The sequence below is a fragment of the Opisthocomus hoazin genome, chromosome 1 (genome assembly GCF_030867145.1).
Source record: "Opisthocomus hoazin isolate bOpiHoa1 chromosome 1, bOpiHoa1.hap1, whole genome shotgun sequence".
Taxonomy (NCBI): domain Eukaryota; kingdom Metazoa; phylum Chordata; class Aves; order Opisthocomiformes; family Opisthocomidae; genus Opisthocomus; species Opisthocomus hoazin.
This window is the reverse complement of record NC_134414.1, coordinates 96,293,112-96,311,100: the sequence shown is the minus strand read 5'-3', so window position 1 is coordinate 96,311,100 and position 17,989 is coordinate 96,293,112. Positions and strand designations below refer to the sequence as shown.

General features: G+C 39.6%; 1 protein-coding gene across 3 annotated transcripts in view; it reads right to left on the bottom strand.

Annotated features, from left to right (window-relative positions):
* Window positions 1–17,989, bottom strand: part of IL1RAPL1 (interleukin 1 receptor accessory protein like 1) — an 808,300-nt gene that overhangs the window by 169,617 nt on the left and 620,694 nt on the right. For all 3 annotated transcript variants that reach the window (XM_075429945.1, XM_075429954.1, XM_075429962.1), the window contains one exon: window positions 4,216–4,290. In XM_075429945.1, the coding sequence (XP_075286060.1) occupies window positions 4,216–4,290 (75 nt within the window). The remainder of the gene's footprint in view (window positions 1–4,215; window positions 4,291–17,989) is intronic.

Below are 17,989 nucleotides of genomic sequence, written 5' to 3'. Positions count from 1 at the left end.
TTGAGTAATATTTCAATAAATTTAACAGTCAAAAATACAAACAAGTTAGAAGACCTGGGCTATTAATTTCTATGATATACCATACCTAAGACATTTCCCATTATAAAATTCATGGTGTTAAATGGTTGAATGTAAAATGTTCCTGGAAGCTCTATTTTAAATATTTCTGAAAGCCTAGCTGTGTATAGGTGTCATGAAGGAAGATATTCACACACACCAACTTAGGGTGATGTTTCATAATCAGTAGGAGCCAAAACACCTTTAAGTTATCTTCTCCCCACTTTTCTCCCTGGCTATGCACTCCCACTCTTACTATGCCTTGACACTAGGGTTTGTTGCACCCATGTCACTGTCAGCCTGAAAGACAGGTGAAACTGAAAAGATTCAGAATTTACCAGTACAGAAAAACAGAACATGATTTTTATATAAACACACACATCATGGATATGATATGTTTATATCATAAATATATAAGTCTACAATAATGTAGAACTAAAAATACAGTTATCTGAAATTTTAGGATGTTTCATAAGCAGGAAAAAACATTAATTATTTCCTTTTTGAACTGGTCTGAACTGAAAATGTATTTTTATTATCATTACAAGGGGGTTTTGTGTTAGCAGGGATTTGTTCAATTGATTTTGTTAATGTGTGGAGGGTAAGAAGAAGAATATTGTGGGATGCAGTTCCTTGGATCATTATGTTGTTGTTCATCACCTGTGACTTGCCTCCCCTTGTCTCCCATTCATTGCCTGCTTTTCTCCCCTCCCTGGCATGTGCTGTTCCCAGCCCACAGAGTGGCTCAGAGCTGAATGGGAAACACCCATGTCCTTGCAGCTCCAAACTTCTTGCAGCCTGCACACTTTTGAAGACAGTATTTGTCATAATACTTTATCCAGAATCATTGCTTCCAGAGAAGTGGTTGATACCGAGGTCACCACAGCTACCTAAGAATCCTTTTCACAGGAGAAAAGCTTAAAAAGAAAACAGTATTTTTACCGTTGCAACAGGATTGAGGTATTGATTATGAAATCGGAAATGAAGTGACAAACAAAAAATATTAAATGCAGAACAGCATAAGTTGGGAACTAATCTTTCTTTCCTCATCTAGGATTTCTCTGCTCCATGCTTTGGCTATCCCATGCTGTCTTTTAAGAAGAGCCTTTGAGAACTGAATTTATCCTTCAATTTCTATCCTATACTTCTGTCTTGTGCTTTTCTCTTTACTACTGAGTGTGATAAAAAGGTATTTCAGATGAGGTCTCAAGATTCCTGTGACTCTCTAAGGTTACTCATTGCAGTGCAGCCATGTTTTAACACTCAAACAGCAGGTGAATAGCAGGACACCTTTCCCACAAGCGACTGCAGATAGCTTGAGCATGATGGGAGCCTGGTCATTTATAGGACTGAGCAGTGCAGATTCTCCAGCTCTGGTTTCTTTCCTTTTGTCTCAGCAAGTCAAACTGCAGTTGCTAACTCACACCATAGCACTCGATCAGTCACCCCTTAGAGAAAATCCTTCCTTAATGTGCAGTCACCTTTTGGTATGATGCTGTATTATGCAAGTTGTACAGCACAATAATGCAACAGATATTTGGTCCCATGAAATTAATTTTAATTGCTAATATACAGAAGAGACCAATATATCTCAGCAATAAATATCAGATATCTCTGTCACTCTGCAGTGCTGGAGCCAAGTAAATGAGATATGCCTGGAGTCTTCCCACCTTGATTTAGACACTGCAAGAAGGTGACCTTTTTAAGAACTGAACTCAAGTAGCTCCTTCAGTAGCAAACACACTGGGGTTACTGAGGGCTTCCTCAAAAGTCTGTCCAGCATGACTTCACAGAGGTCTGCCAGCAGAGGAAGATTTTGAGATGAACCATCACTACTGATGTTTCAGACCACCATGTGAACCTGCAGAGGCACTCACATTCATGTAAATCATGTATGCATCCCCCAGGGCATGCCCTGACACTTGCATCCTGCTGCATTTCCAACTCAAGCTGAAGGACTTCGAGGTGAGAAGCACAGAAATGTGTGGGGAGAGTGGGGATTGCACCAGCTCCCCACCACACTGACTAATGAAATCCTGGACTGCCTCAGGTTCCTAGTTCCTTGTTCTCTCTTTTCTATGTCACCCATTCCACTTCTTCCCCTTCCACCAACAATTTTATTTTCCAAACAAGGCACAACACACCATCCCAAACACATTCTGGAGGACTATGATGTTTTCTGGCAGCGTCTAGAACAGTCTGTAACATGTGATCACCCCAAGCCTCAGGTGAGTAGGAGGTTACTGGCCTAGGTAACTGTCTTAGGTTTGCCTAAGTGAATCTTGACATTATTAAAATTGTTAAAATATCTTGCATTTTTTGCAGGGTGTGAACTGACCTGTTGAAATGAACTCTAGCTTTCCTCAGTGAAAGTGAAACATAGACCTTTCTGATGTTATCCAGCAGGACCAAGACATTAAATCTGAGAGTGGAACATCATGATTTTCTTATCAGGGAACTATCACTTATTTGTACTTGCTCCAGTTCTCACAGGCTTTTAAACAACAAATTAATATATTCTTGTAGCTTTTTGATATGAGGCGAAGTATTATAGCTTCACATTCATTGACAGTCAGACTTTCCCGTCTGTATCTGAAAGTGACATTTTCAAATTAACTCTTTCAATAGCTATTTACTTTTCTGAAAATGTCTGAAAACCTAGCACTTCTGAAATTGTTTAATCTGTTTTTTATAACTATGAGAAACCAAAGATATCATTAATTTGAAAAATCATAAATGAAAAGCCTCTAGCTAGCCATTAACAATTACACTCTTATTGAAATGCTTCCACTCATACAGTACATTTAGCAAGACAATGTCAAAGCCCAAAAAGGTTCTGCCTTTTGGTTTTTTCATAAAAAATATCTCAGTAAGCAACATTAGTTAAGAAAAAAATGTGCGGAGTCACTTTTCTTTCTGTTGCCTAGGCTTGTGTTCAAATGAAAAAGTTCTAGAATTATCATACAGGAAAAGTTTTCTGAGTTGGTATATCAGAAACAATACTTGCAGAACAACAGATAGTATCTCTAGAAGGAAATATGTTACATCTCCCCTTTTCCATGTAATTGTTTCAGAAAACATGTATATCAGCATCTCAGAATATTACCTGAATACCATGAATCATTTTAAGTAATATTTCATGAATATTTAAACAAAGATGAATTATTCTCTGGCCACTATTAGCCATAGGCTGGCAAGCACCAGAAACTGTTATGCCAATGACTGTCAGAATTAATTTACAAGCCTTCTGCTTTTTCTGGTATTGTGCTGCAGAATGTGCTGAGTTTTGCTTGCTTTATTTCTTTTTTTTTTTTCTGTGAGATTTAGACAACCACCAGATTTGTTTCCGTTTGTTTCTGTAGCTAACACGCCGGAAGATCTGTCAATAGGTTACTGTTCTGACACCAAAGCATAATTCCAGTGTAACCTACTGAGGACTGTTTGTTTCTTACAAGCAGCCCTCTGTGTCAATCCACAAAGGAGATGGATTGTTATGTCCTGCAAACAGTAGTAACTCATGCACTTAGCTTTGGAGCCTTAATTACCTCACGACTGTAGGAGACGACAGTGACAAAACATACCCACCATCCACTAGGTTACAAAAAGTGGAACAAAATGGTTTCTTCATGCATCAGTTTCTCTCCATTTGTCTTTACATACATATTTGTACATTCTGAATAATCAGAGGCTATTATGTAACTTCTCACTGCTGGATAGTTTTAGACCAGCACAACATTTATATTTACAGAACAGTTTTGCAATTCCGTAGAGTAATCGCCCAAGTAAAGGAGTCTTGCAAGCAGAATTTAAACCAAAAAATCCCACTGAATCCCAAAGTAAATATATGTAAATCTACTGAAAAAGGGAATTTTAGAAAGAAAAGCTCAGGTACACTTATAACTATACACTTTCAGCAAAGGTAAAAAACAGTACCAGTAATATTCAACACCTTAGTATTCAATATCAATTACTACCTCTTTTTTTGTCAACAGCAGTCTTCTAGGTGGTATATGATACATCTCTGCACAGAAACACAGGACGTTTAAGGCCTTTTCAATGAAATTATTAATGCCAAAATACCATCAAATTCCCCGTCATATATTAATACATCAAATACCTTCACACAATCTGAATAGAAATTTTGTGTTTGTTACTTACCTAACTGGGTCTCCTGAACTGTTATCTTACTCTCCAAGGGGTGTAAAAGCTTTGGTGGTTTATCTGTTAGTGGTGCTAGAAAAGAAAGAAATTCACATATATAGTTTTCTGATTATTATTGGGTAGAATAAGACTTCATTTTATACCTATTGTTTCAGGAATGCTTTGTTTTTTCTTTTGTTTAAATAATGCTCATGTCTTCAGTAGCTGTAAATGTTTTTGCTTAGAGAGTAAATGTAGCGCCAAAATTTAGAATCTTTCACACACTAAAGTACTGAAGGCACTTGTGTTAAGAAAAGTCATCTCTTTAAATCCTCACAAAACCAATGCACTGACATGTTAAAACTTTGGATTTTCATAAATATTATCCAGCATTTCATAGTTTGTTCTAAAATTAAATTACCTATCAAATACAGTAATTAACAGAGAAATAATATAAACTAAGTTACTGTAAAACAATTTTGAATATTTGATGAAAATTTTGTTTCAAAAAGTATTACCAACTCTGAAACTTTTGAAAGTGGAGTACTAGAAAAAGGGTCAGGTTTCAAAATTTAAGGGATGGATACAGTGCAATAACATTAAGCTACCTAATGAGATGACTTCCCTCCTCCCTGAAATAGTACTACTAGATTTATGCAAATTGTGGAATAGGAAGAGCTTTGCAGGGGTCAAAAACATTCTGAAAGTTGTTGAAGCATGTTCAAACCATGCAGCTGGACAGTGCAGCTATTCTGCTAGATTGATCATCTGCATACTTAATTCATAGAAGTGACATCGATTATTACTACTTTTGTTGTTGTTAGGAAGTGTACTCTTTACTGACCTCAGACAGATGGGAGCATAGTATATATAAAAAAGAACATTCATCTGTTTTTTCTTTAAATTTGTAGTAAATGTTCATGGGAAAGCTCCTACTTTTGTAGTCACCTGGAACATTTTGATATTTTGCTTTTGAACATTAATTCATACTTCAGTCTTTAACACAGATTATGGGCTGTCAGAGATTTAAAGTACATTTGACATTTTGATGTAACTCTATAATATTTGTTCCCTCCAACTTGTCAAAATCACTGTTCTCTTTCTTACTGACATACATACATCCATATGTGTATGGGTTTAATCTACTAAACACATTCATCTCCTGTCAGTTGAACTGCAGGAGAGGTTTAGCTGCATTCTTTTTACTATGCTTCCTCTGCTCTTTGATTAAATTATCAATATGTCCTTTAAAATCTACAGTATTAATTTCAACTTTGCAGCAATTACCGAATGGATCGGTATCAACTCATACGTTTGTGCTTTGCAGAGGTTTTCCTTTATCTGATCAGATCATAAACCCACCCAGTTGGTGTCTGGAATGTTGACCCATCAGATCTAGGATTGAATCAAAATATCTCTGCAAGGATGGGAAAAGAAATGGGTTTGGTCCACAGGCCCTCTTTCAGCTCATTCTTCCAACGACAGTTTCTACTCCCTACAGGAAATCATTCTGCACTGCAGACTTTGGAGAAAGCCACAGCTGTAAATTACTCTTCAGCAACATCACTGGATCACTTTTCTTTACAGTGGTTTGAATGCTTTTTAGCCCTCTCTGTCTTTTTTTTTTTTTTTCTTCCCTTGTGGGCTAGGGGCTGAAGTAGGTGGAAGGGAAAACGATTCAAAATATATTTTTTCTTAAACTGCAAAATTAGTCATTTCCATTTCTTAACTTCTCTGTAAAGGCTCGTAATTTATCACCACATTGCCATTTTTAAAAACTTCATCCACTATGAATTTAAATTTAGTTTTGCAGTCCTGTCATTGCATCTCAGTTACCATTCATCAGATAATGTCTTCTGAGTCACTGTTGTTCTAAATCTGTTTTGAAACTCTTCGAGCAAACAAAGTTCTCTCATTATAAGTAAAGACATAGTAACTGGTGGAGTTAATCTAAACGTAACAAATAAGTAGATTAGAAAACAGTATTTTTCTCAGTTTAAGCAAAGATTGACCTTACTTTTGTGGTCCTGTACTTCAGGTCTGCAAGAAGCTTCCTACTTTCAAGTGAATAGGCACAGGATGTTAATATATGCAGATAAATCATCCTTCAACAACAGTATGAAGTTATAAAATTTGTGCCCAATTTAATTTGCCCATAACTGCAAGATTCAGTAGATAATTTGACTGAGAAAACATTACTGAAAGTAATAAATTAGGCACATAACTGATGTATCAGAATCACAGGAGCATATAGGCTGGAAAGACCCTCTGGAGGCCAAGTGGTCCAGCCTCCTGTTCAAAGCAGGTCCAATAGAGCAGGTTGTCAGGACCTCATCCAGTCATGTTTTGAACATCACTGTGGACAGAGATTTCACCACTTTAGGTGTTCCAGCCCCCAACCACCTTGTGGCTCTGCACTAGATTCAGTTCTGTACCTCCATGTCTTTTTGTACACCAGGGAGCCCAAAATTTGACACAGCATGCCAGATATGCCCTCACAGATGTTAAACCAATGTGAAGCATCACCGTCCTGAATCTGCTATCTAAATTCTTACCAAGAGCTGTGCAGTTTGTCTTTGCCAACTCATGCCCAACTTACTGTCCACCTGGACCTTTCCTGCAAAGCTTTTTCCTACTCAGTCAGTGCCCGGTTCTGCACTGCTGCATGGGGTTATTCCACTCCTAGGGCAAGATGTTTCATTTCTCTTTGTTGGACTCCATGACTTTCTCCAATTTGTCAAGGTCTGCCTAAACAGCAGACCTGCTCTCTGCTGTGTCAGCCATTCCTCCCATTTTGCTGAGAGAGCACTCTGTCCCATCATCCAGGAGCACATAAAAACTCTAATCAACATTAAAACAAGATACACCAGAGGTTAACTGCGTGGTATACTTATTTTAAAGTGATAGTTACCAATATTTGTGGCTAGGAAGAATTAGTGCTTAATAAGATACTGTAACTCTAAGCTCTCTAAATTGGGTCAAATATCAGTATTTCAGTTTTGCATTCCCTGTTGGTGCCTACCAACCTAATACTGTTGTGGATACTTCTATAATACAAACAGTTGCATCTCCCAGGGCCAACTCCATCACTAATCTGGAAAAGTAAAAGCATCCCTGGATGTTCTGCATTCCAGAGTTTTACGTTGTAGGGAAATACTGTGAATGGGAGTAAGATACACAAAGAAAAGAATTTGAATAACTTGGTATTCTTAAAATATCAAATTTTCAAGGTGATTTGAAATGTGCCCTCAGTCAATCAAATTTTAGTGTCTGTTATTTTATCTAATTATTAACTTGCAAATGTATGAATGTTTTTCTGACCATTAATCCATGTGGACTGAGACAGAGGTGGGAATTTCTCCAGCTGCCTCTAGCCCTTTCAAGTTTACATTTTCCACAGATAGCAACATTAATGGACAGGACAATTTCTGCAACCCTCATCTGGTTCTGAAACTCTGAAGTAGACCTATGTGTCTCCTATAAGCTGTTTCACGTCCCTCCAACCAAGGGGTGTGGCTTCTTAACTGGGTCATCCCACCATGCAACAGACTATTCTAAATTAATACGATTTTCAGATTGATATAATGAGGCACAGTTATCTACTAAATTGAACAGCCAAGCCAGAATTTAATCCTTTTGTCCTAAACATTTAATAAATAGCAAGAATCAAACAAAAATCACAAAACCCACAACTACAGCTTGTCTCTTAAACAAGTTAAATACCTTTTTTCTTTTTTATGAATAGATGTAAGAAGGCAATAATTTTCACGGCATACAAAAATATCCATGATTTCAAAGTACTTCCTGTTCTGTACTGTATGCAAAGAACCAGAATTCTTTTGAATGTGTTCAAAAAAACACAGAAAGTGTTCTTTTCCCACCAGGTAGCATTTCTCAACATGGCTGTCATACAGGAGGAACAGAGTGTTCAGATCCCTATTTGTTATGGGTTTGCATGGCAAGGTTTTGGCAGCAGAGCGGCTATAGGGGTGGCTTCTGTGAGAAGCTGTGAGAAACTTCCCCCATCTCTGAAAAAGCCAGTGCCAGACGGCTCTAAGATGGACCTGCCGCTGGCCAAACTCAAGGCCATCAGTGACAGTGGTAGCTCCTCTGGGATAGCATATTTAAGAAAGGGAAGAAAAACCTCAAGGTGAGACAGCAGTTAGAGAGAGGAGTGAGACTATGTGAGAGAAACAACTCTGCAGACACCAAAGGTCAGTGAAGAAGGAGTGGGGAGGAGCTGCTCGAGATGCCGGAGCAGAGACTCTTCCCTTGCAGTTCGTGATGAAGACCATGTTGAGGCAGATTGTTTCCCTGCAGCCCATGGAGGTCCATGGTGGAGCAGATATCCACCTGCAGCCTGTGGAAGGCCCCACACCAGAACAGGTGGATGCCTGAAGGAAGCTGTGACCCCATGGGGAGCTGCGCTGGAGCAGGCTCCTGCCAGGACCTGCAGACCTGTGGAGAGAAGATCCCACCCTGAAGCAGGTTTGCTGGTAGGGCTTGTGACCCCATGGGGGACCCACGCTGGAGCAGCCTGTTCCTGAAGGAGTGCACCCCGTGGGAAGGGACCCACACTGGGGCAGTTTGTGAAGAGCTGCAGCCCGTGGGAAGGACTCGGGTTGGAGAAGTTTGTGGAGAACTGTCTCCCATGAGAGGGACCTCACGGTGGAGCAGAGGCGGAAGGAGCGGCAGAGACCATGTGTGATGAACTGACCACAACCCCCATTCCCTGTCCCCCTGCACCGCTCGGGGGGAGGGGGGAGAGAAACGGGAGTCAAGCTGAGCCCGGAAAGAAGGAAGGGGTGGATGGAAGGTGTATTAATATCTGGTTTTATTTCTCACTATCCTACTCTGATTTGATTGGTGATGAATTAAACTTTCTTTTCTCCCCAAGTTCAGTCTGTTTTGTCCGTGACAGTAACTAGTGAGTGACCTCTCCCTGTCCTTGTCTCGACCCTCAAGCCTTTCATCACATTTCCTCTGCCCTGTCCACCTGAGGAGGGGAGTGATAGAGTGGTTTTGGTGGGCACCTGGAGTTTATTCAGGCGAAACGAAAACACTATTCTTGCATGAGGGAATTCTCAAAATCTATTGGCAAGAATCTTAGTTCCTGGGTATTATCTACTGATGCATGGGTGCACTTCTCCCTGCCTCTCCCCCCCCCCCCCCCCCCCTCCTATTTCTTTCTCTTTCTCTCTTTCCCTAGCACTGGAGATTATGGGGGTTTTTTCTCCTTCTCACTTAAAAATCAAGAACCTTATCCCAGAAAAATTTAACTAAAGCTGGCATATTATTCTCAAAAAAATGGGGTTTGACAGGTCAAATTCTTTCAAAGTAAAGATGTTAGATCATAAATCAAATTTACAGCCCAACTTATGTTTGATTTTTGAATCATCACTGATGAACGATTTGAAAACAAATATGTGTCAAACTTGTTTTTCATTAGAAACAAACTAAAATTAAAAAAAGAATTAACCAGTTCTGAAGCTGTATTAAAAATTAACATTAACTTCAGAGATACAATTCTGCTGCAGACATATTGATCCTGCTCAAAGAGAAAGTGCCTAAATTCACATTCCATGTCTATCACATTGGAGGTACTTTTAAAATATATCAAACAATTTGCCTTGTGGTGATGAAACCGAGTCATCACAATCAGTCACCCAGCTGGAAATTAGCCAAAATACAGTATTTTTACATCAGCCACCTAGTTCCATACTTCTCTTTCTAAGCTGCCACTTTAGTGTTGGATGTTTATGGTCACATGATACATATATTTGCTCTGTGCAAAATTCTGTTAATTGAAGTGAACAGGCAGCTGTTAGAATTTAACACAGCTAATGAAGAAAAGATTAATCCAAACTGTACATCAAAATGTCACTAATCTGGACATCAAAAAATGGAATTACCTCAAAACTCACAAACTTTGTAATAGAAAAATAATAATTTTGAAACTCTATGTTTATGTCTGTTTTACAAGATGTTCTCAGATTTTTCCTTGCAAATTGTAATGACTACAAACAGTCTTAGTTTCTTAGAGGCAGACAGGGCCATATGGAGTTGTCTGCAACTCAGAAAGGCGGTTTATTGGCTGGACCCTTCCCGCAAGGACAAAAATTTACAGGAATGGCTGCCTTATCTGGCCACTCTGAGTTAATTATATTTTAGAATATTTCTTGTTCAAATTTTTTATTGAAGTAAAACTTGCTTTCTGAGGATGAAACTTTTCTGATCTGTCTGAGATTTGAGAAAACACAATGAAATTAAACCTCTTATTTTTATGAACTTAGACCATTTTTCCAGAAAAGGACTGATGTCCCTGCAAGATGTTGCAATTATAGTACAGGATTAAATAGGGGAGAGAATTCATTACTATGCTAAGGTAAAATACGCCTACTCTTTGAAATCAGAGGAAACTAGACAGATGGACGTCTTTTCTTGAAGTCTGCAATGTTTATTTGAATTCACCCCGCAGTTCAGAAAGATCTCCCATCTCTTAGCTTGCCTCTAGAAACTAAGAAAATTCCTCATTACAATTTGCTTTCCCGTTGGTTTTCTGACCCTGGGTTTTCTTTTGTCCTCTCTTCATTCTGCTGTTTCTGGCCCAGGCAAATGACCTCGGGGACAAGGCAAGGGATATTAGGCCTGATTGATTGACTATAAAGCTAAACCTTAAGGCACTTCTGAGCATAGTGCCTGGCACTGCTGCCTGCTCCTCGTGCCCTAAGAGTTGGCCAGTGCCTGGCTATGAAGCATGTGTGGTGTGCTTACCCTTCTAACTACTACAACCCAGCATTTAACCAAGCATTGTCAAGCATGATAATAATATACCAGTGGCAGTGGAGAAGATTTGAAATGAGATTAAAACAATAGATTTGGTTTTAGATTGCTATGCTAAAGTGTCCACTTCATGAGAGGGCTCTTGAAATGAAGTGCTGTCATTGGAAAGCCATTATTTATGAAAAGCTGCCATAGAAGGCAGTATTTATGAATTGCAGGTAATTATAAGAACAGGAGGAAAAAATATAGCATTTCAGTTGATAACGGTAGTACCTTGGAAAAAAACTGATGTATGTTTTTGGGTTTGTTTTGTTTATTTTTCAGTAGTGATATCTGTAAAGGAAATAATGCAGTAGCAGTAGTCTATAGTAGGTTGCAACAAAATTAATTATGTGCAGCCTGAACCTTCAGTCTTGAAACTCTTATATACACAGTCACTCTCTAGATTAATATTATATTGAGAACTCCGAGGTTCCGCAGAGCAGTTGTGAGCAGAGTAGAACTTAAATAATGCAGTGCAAAGATGCTGGGTTTTTCTTTAATTCTTCTAACATAGGTATAGCCCTACGTGTCCTGGCTGGATGGTCACGCTCAAAGAGTTGCAGTAAATGGCTCAATGTCCAAGTGGAGACCAGTGATGAGTGGCATTCCTCAGGGGTCGGTACTCGACAAACAGCATTGTTTAACATCTTTGTTGACCACATGGACAGTGGGACTGAGCGCACCCTCAGCAAGTTTACTGATGACACCAAGCTATGTGGTGTCATCAGTAAACTGATCATCAGTCCCACGCTGGAGGGAAGGAATGACATCCAGAGGAACGCCGAAAGTCTAGAGAGGTGGGCCTGTGTGAACCTCATGAAGTTCAACAAGGCCAAGTGCAAGGTCCCACATGTGGGTTGCTGTCGGAGACCACATCTTAAGACAATTGACTGAAATCTTGCCTGCAACCCAGCTCGCTGCAGGACCCCCTGGTGGGCCAGCCAAATGCCAATCATTCAATGAACAAACAACCACCCAAAACCAGCCTAAAAGGGAGTTAGAGAACAGGTACACTGTTGTGGAAAATGTGTCTAGACACTGATGCCCTCCCTGACCTGCTGGAGCCAGGACTGAGAAAAAACACATGCACGGGACTGGGGGAATGTGGGGTATGTGCTGTTGCCTGAGGAACAATTTCTCCGAACACCTTACAAAAAGCGATGCAACCAAACAACGATGGGGCCCCCACCACCAACACATACAGGACCTATGGACCAACGGGACGCCTCTGGATCCATGGTGGTGACTATCTCTTGTGACTCTATCTCAACTGCTTGCTAGGTTTCTTTCTTTCCAGTCTTTTCCTCTCTTTCCTGTCGCCATTTCCTTGTGCCTTCCTTTGAATAAGTGATCAATAAATCTGTTTGACTGGTGGCATTTGATCTCATCTGTGTCTTAATCTCGCTCTGGGAATAACAATGAATCTCTATGGCTCAGGTCTTCCTGGACTGTAACAGTTGGGACAATCCAAAGCACATATAAAGGCTGGGCGGAGAATCAATTGAGAGCATCCTTGAGGAGAAGGACTTACGGGTGTTGGTTGATGAGAATCTCAACATGACCTGGCAGTGTGCGCTTGTAGCCCAGAAGGCCAACTGCATCCTGGACTGCATCAAGAGAAGCATGGACAGCAGGTCAAGGGATGTGATTCTGCCCCTCTACTTTGCTCTGGTGAGAGCCCACCTGGAGTCCTGCATCCAGCTCTGGAGTCCCCAGCACAAGAAAGACACAAAGCTGTTGGAGCGGGTCCAGAGGAGGGCCACAGAAATGATCAGGGGGATGAAGCACATCTCCTGTGAGGAAGGGCTGAGAGAGTTGGGGTTGTTCAGCCTGGAAACAAGAAGGCTCCAGAGGGATGTTATTGCAGTCTTCCAGTACGTGAAGGGGGCCTACAAGAAAGCAGGAGAAGGACTTTTTGCAAGGGCATGTAGTGGTAGGACAAGGGGTAATGGTTTTAAACTGAAAGAAGGTAGATTTAGACTAGATATAAGAAAGATATTCTTTCTGATGAGGGTGGTGAGGCACTGGAACAGGTTGTCCAGAGAAAGCTGTGGATGCTCCCTCCCTGGAGGTGTTCAAGGCCAGGCTGGACAGGGCTTTACGCAACCTGATCTAGTGGAAGTTTTCCCTGCCCCTGGCAGGGGGGTTGGAACTAAATGATCTTTAAGATAGCTTGCAACTCAAACCATTCTATGATTCTGTGATTCAGATATACCACTAGAGAAATCAATACCTTTTAAAAAAATAAATATATGGCAAGGTCTTTCGTAGAAAGGGATATTTTATACCTGCTTGAGACTTCTAACAACCTTAAATATCATTTCTCAGTTAAAATAAGATTAGTTTTCATTCACAAAGACTTCATTTAAAATCATGTATGCCATGAATTCCACAGCTGCCCTGTGAGAATATTCTGACTGACTGTGTGAACAAGCCTGGTTATACCCGGAATCAAGCAGTTCAAACTGAGGGCAGGTACATATAATGATACAAAAGATATGTGTGTGAAGCTATAAGCATATGACCGTAAATGAGCTGACCAACGTGACTTAGTTACCACTATGACTGACTGAAGATGAGCTTTTATCTTCTGAAATGTTCCCATAAATCTTGCACTGAGAGACAAAAATTCTGCTGCTTCTTTCAATTTACATCTTTCTCGTCGTCTTCTACTTACCACGTATTAAAAAAAAACAACCAACCTTATTGTTTTGGGTATACAAATGAAAATGGTCTTTGTTTCTCATACCTAATCCTTTCTTCTGATGTTTTTTCCCAAACTGAAGTTACAATCCTCAACTTTTTGATACAAGAAAATTTTCCTAAAAGAACTATCTAATGCATTAAATAGAATATTAGCACTTCCTGCAAGAAAGTGGAGAAGCGGATAAAATGGTTAATAAAGAGGCCACTATTCTGCAAAATTTTCCGTAATAGATATTGAGAAAAGAAGATGCACTGCTAAAACAAAATCTTAAAAGGTGGGGAGAATACTTCCAAGAAGCCTTGTTGGATGTTTTAAGCTTGTGAGTACCCTGTGATTAAAGACAGGTTGAATACTGGAGAAGAGCAAATGCAGCCAGATGTTGGGGTTTTCATTATCTGCTCATTTCTAGTTGAATCTGATGTGACATTTGTACTACCCCTATGACTTCAAAGATGTATATATTACTTTTTTTTTCTCTTAGCCTTGTTCAACACACAGTGACATTTCCCAGTGGTCTCCAAGCAAAAAGCAGAAATAATCAAAATGCTGTCATCACAGATGCTAATGCAGTCTTGAAATACAAAAATGCAAAAAGTATATGTGGTTAAAACTGTTGACTAAAAAATCAGCCTAACATCTTGACAGTATCAGTCTCTTCATGTGGCAGATTTAGAGTTTATATTTTGATCTTACGAAGAGGAAAGAATACTTTTTATCATAGGGATCCACAAAAAAAGAAGACACCCAATACAAAAAGACAAATAAAAATATTAAAGAATCTAAAATATCTAAAATATTTTTGTTTCTCTCTGGCACAAAGTTCCTCTGCGTTACACTGTTGTTTCTGTACAAAACTAATCCCTAAAGCAAGATAATGAAAATGAGATTTTCTGTGTAGGTCTACAAAAAGGATGACATGCTAAAACCTGGTCTATCTGCATCATCTGTTAAAATTCCATCTACGAGACATCACATCATCTGAAAAAAAACCCTGAGAAATGGTGAACAAGGTGGTCGCTGCTGTTGTTATTATAAACAAACATGTGATATATTATTTATGTATTTAATTAAAATAAAAGCTCTTGTTAGCAAAAGAATGAAACCACGCATCCAGAACCCCTTCCACCAGGAGCTTCTCTGAACTTTCAGCTTAATGGTGAAGTTCACCAGCATTTGATTCAGCAGGAAATCTGTCTGTTTGCCATGTTTATATCAATGGCTCATGAGTGCTCTAGGCCAAAATAACCATGTCTCCTCCTGCCAGAGTGCCATAAGTAGACACTTTGCATAAAGATTTTTATACTGCTTGAAGAGGGCACCCACACCAGTTGCTTGTCACATGTAACAGGGCTCTCTTATAACACGTGTCAGTAGGATCTGGCATTTTGTATGGTCTCTAACTCCTCCTTCTGCCCTTACAATGACAACTGACATGTTTTACTACTCATGCACTATGCTCCTGGATTGCGTTCAGCTTATTCTACAATTTTATCTACACAGCGCTGTCCCCAAAACATTCATGTCTCTATCAGTGTATGAGAACAGGATTCAGCAAACCCGGTTCACCTCAGTTAAACTGTGTATGCTGCAGTTTCTGTTATTTCTTCTATTCCAAGACAAATGAAAAGTTTTTGGAGGTTGTTTCCTAGCACTTTTAAAATCTGGAAGCCCTGTACTAATGATTTTTAAAGAGACCTATATGGACCATGACCCTTACTGTAACTACTCATAGGGATATCTGTTTGCAGTTAGAACCCAGAAGAGTAATTTTTGCTCCTATATCTATGTGTTAGGTTATGCCTTTGTTTAGAAGAATCTTCAATGAAGTGGTATGTTGTATAAGGCTTGTGAAACAAATAGAAAGATATGCAGTATTCTTAACAAATGGGCTACCTAAATATATTACATATTCATGAAGTAAACCAGAGAGTTATTTAAAACGTGACGTTTAGGTAAACAAGTCAGAAAAGCCAGACTCACACTTTTCTCATCAAGCGAGTATCCTGCAACATGCACTACTAACATTTCTCTGCATATCATCACAGATTCCCTTTTCACATGCTTCTATTAATCTATTCTCTTTCCTTTTATCTCTAGTTTAAAATATAGAAAATGGGGGGAGGGGGGGAAGTATCATAAGATTGTGTTTTCTGTAACTAGACCAGACATATATTTTCTAAACAATTACTCCATTATTCTTACTGGATGCTCCCCAGAAAATCTCATTTATATTGTCCAGTTTATTAGGGATACCTATATTTTCTTGTTCAAGAACTTTCACAAATGCCACTTGAATTTTAGTATTCACTATTATTTCTTTTCCTTGATCTTTTCACAATCATTAATTTGTTCCCCTGAAATTTATCATTAGTTTCCATTTTTGTCTACTATTTTTTATGCCCTGTCTCAGATGTAGATTTCAAACTCTAGTAACTGGAGTGTATTTTCCCTCATTTAAAGTCATTTACTATAGGCCACTGATTTTAGGAACTGAGTAATAATATGTGTGAATCTGTTCCTGCCTTGCTTTTATTATTGTCTCCTTTTTTGAGAGAGAGGGCAGATAGTTCCTGGAAATACTATAGCTCATGACCTTTGAACACAAATTCTAGATACTCAATGATTTTTTTTTCATAATTAAATCTTTGTGCTGATAATGCTGACATTTCAGAATAAGATTTCTCACCCTCTGAGGAGGCCTTGTAAAGGAGATAGGACCATATGCACACTGACCACTTCAACTCTTCCAAAGACCTGACATTTTCAGACTTTGCAATTAAAGTTATTACATATTGCACAGAGTTTCCTCTTTAAGGATTTGTAGTCAACCTTTTAATTCTGTCGCTCTATTTCAAAATAATCTGATTTAACAGGTAACCTGCTCTCATTCTCTGTTCCGGTTCTGTCGTAGACCTGTACCTCTTTATGTGTTCCCCAGTAACTTCTTCTGAACATGTCTTTGATCTGCTAGAAATTTGGACCTACTATCATTTCTTGTGGTCCAAAAATTAAGTGAGAAGATTCCATAACTTCTACTTTTGTCAACAGTGTGAAGGATTTTTCTGCTTTTCGTACTTCTCTTTGAGTGCATATTAACATTTCTGTCCTCTCAGGCAGTTATTTTTGATCTGCTCCATGCAAGTGGGCTTTTTTGCTTTTAAGCTGAGAGATTTTGGACTGTAAGAAGGAAAATGCCAATGCCATCTTCAAGTAAGGCAAGAAGAAGGATCTTGGGAACATAGACTGTCCAGCCTCACATTGACCCCTAGGAAGGTGAAGGAACAAATAGACCTGGAAATCAGTTCCAAACACATGAAGGAGAAGATGGTGACTGCGAGTAATCAGCATGGATTTACAAAGGAGAAAACCCATCTGATAGCCTCCATTGATGAGATGACTTGCGCAGTGGACCCGAGGACAGCAGCTTTAGCAAAGCTTTTTACACTCTCGTATAGCTTCCTCACTGACAAACTGATGAATTATGGACTAATTAGGTGATCACTGAGATGGGTTGAAAACTGAGTGAACTGCTGGACTCAGAGGGCTGCAACCAGCAACACAAAGTCCAGCTGGAGGCCTGTCACTAGCATTGTTTAACTTCTTCATTAGTGACCTTGATGATGGAACACAAAACTAAGGATAATGGTTGATGAGCCAGATGGCTGTGCTGCCACTTAGGGAGACCTTGACAGGCTGTAGAATTGGTCTGAAAGGAGCCTCATGAAGCTTAGCAAGGGGAGATGCCAAGTCCTGTCCCTGAGCACAAATAACCCCAGGCTGCAATACAGGCTGGCACATGACCAGCTGAAAATCAGATTGCCAGAGAAGGACCTTGGGATTGTAGAGAACAAGCTGGACATGAGCCAGCAATGTGCTTTTGCAGCAAGGAAGACCAAGAGCACCTTGGGCTGCATTACACAGGGCATGGCCAGCAAGTGGCAGGAGGTGATCCTTCCTTTTTACTCAGCTGTGAAGAGACACATTCGGAGTGCTGGGTACAGTGCTGGGCCCTCCAATACAAGAGAGATGTAGACATACTGGGATAAAGACAGTGAAGGGCCACAATGATAATTAAGGGGTTGGAGCATTTCATACAAGGTGAGGCTGAGAGAGATTGGGACTGCTCAGCCTGGAGAGGAGAAGGCTTAGAGGGATCTTGTCCATGTGTAAAAAAACTTGATGGGGGAAGTAAAGACAACAAAGCCAGACTCTTCACAGCAGTGCTAAGGGACAGGACAAGAGGCCATGGCACAAACTGGA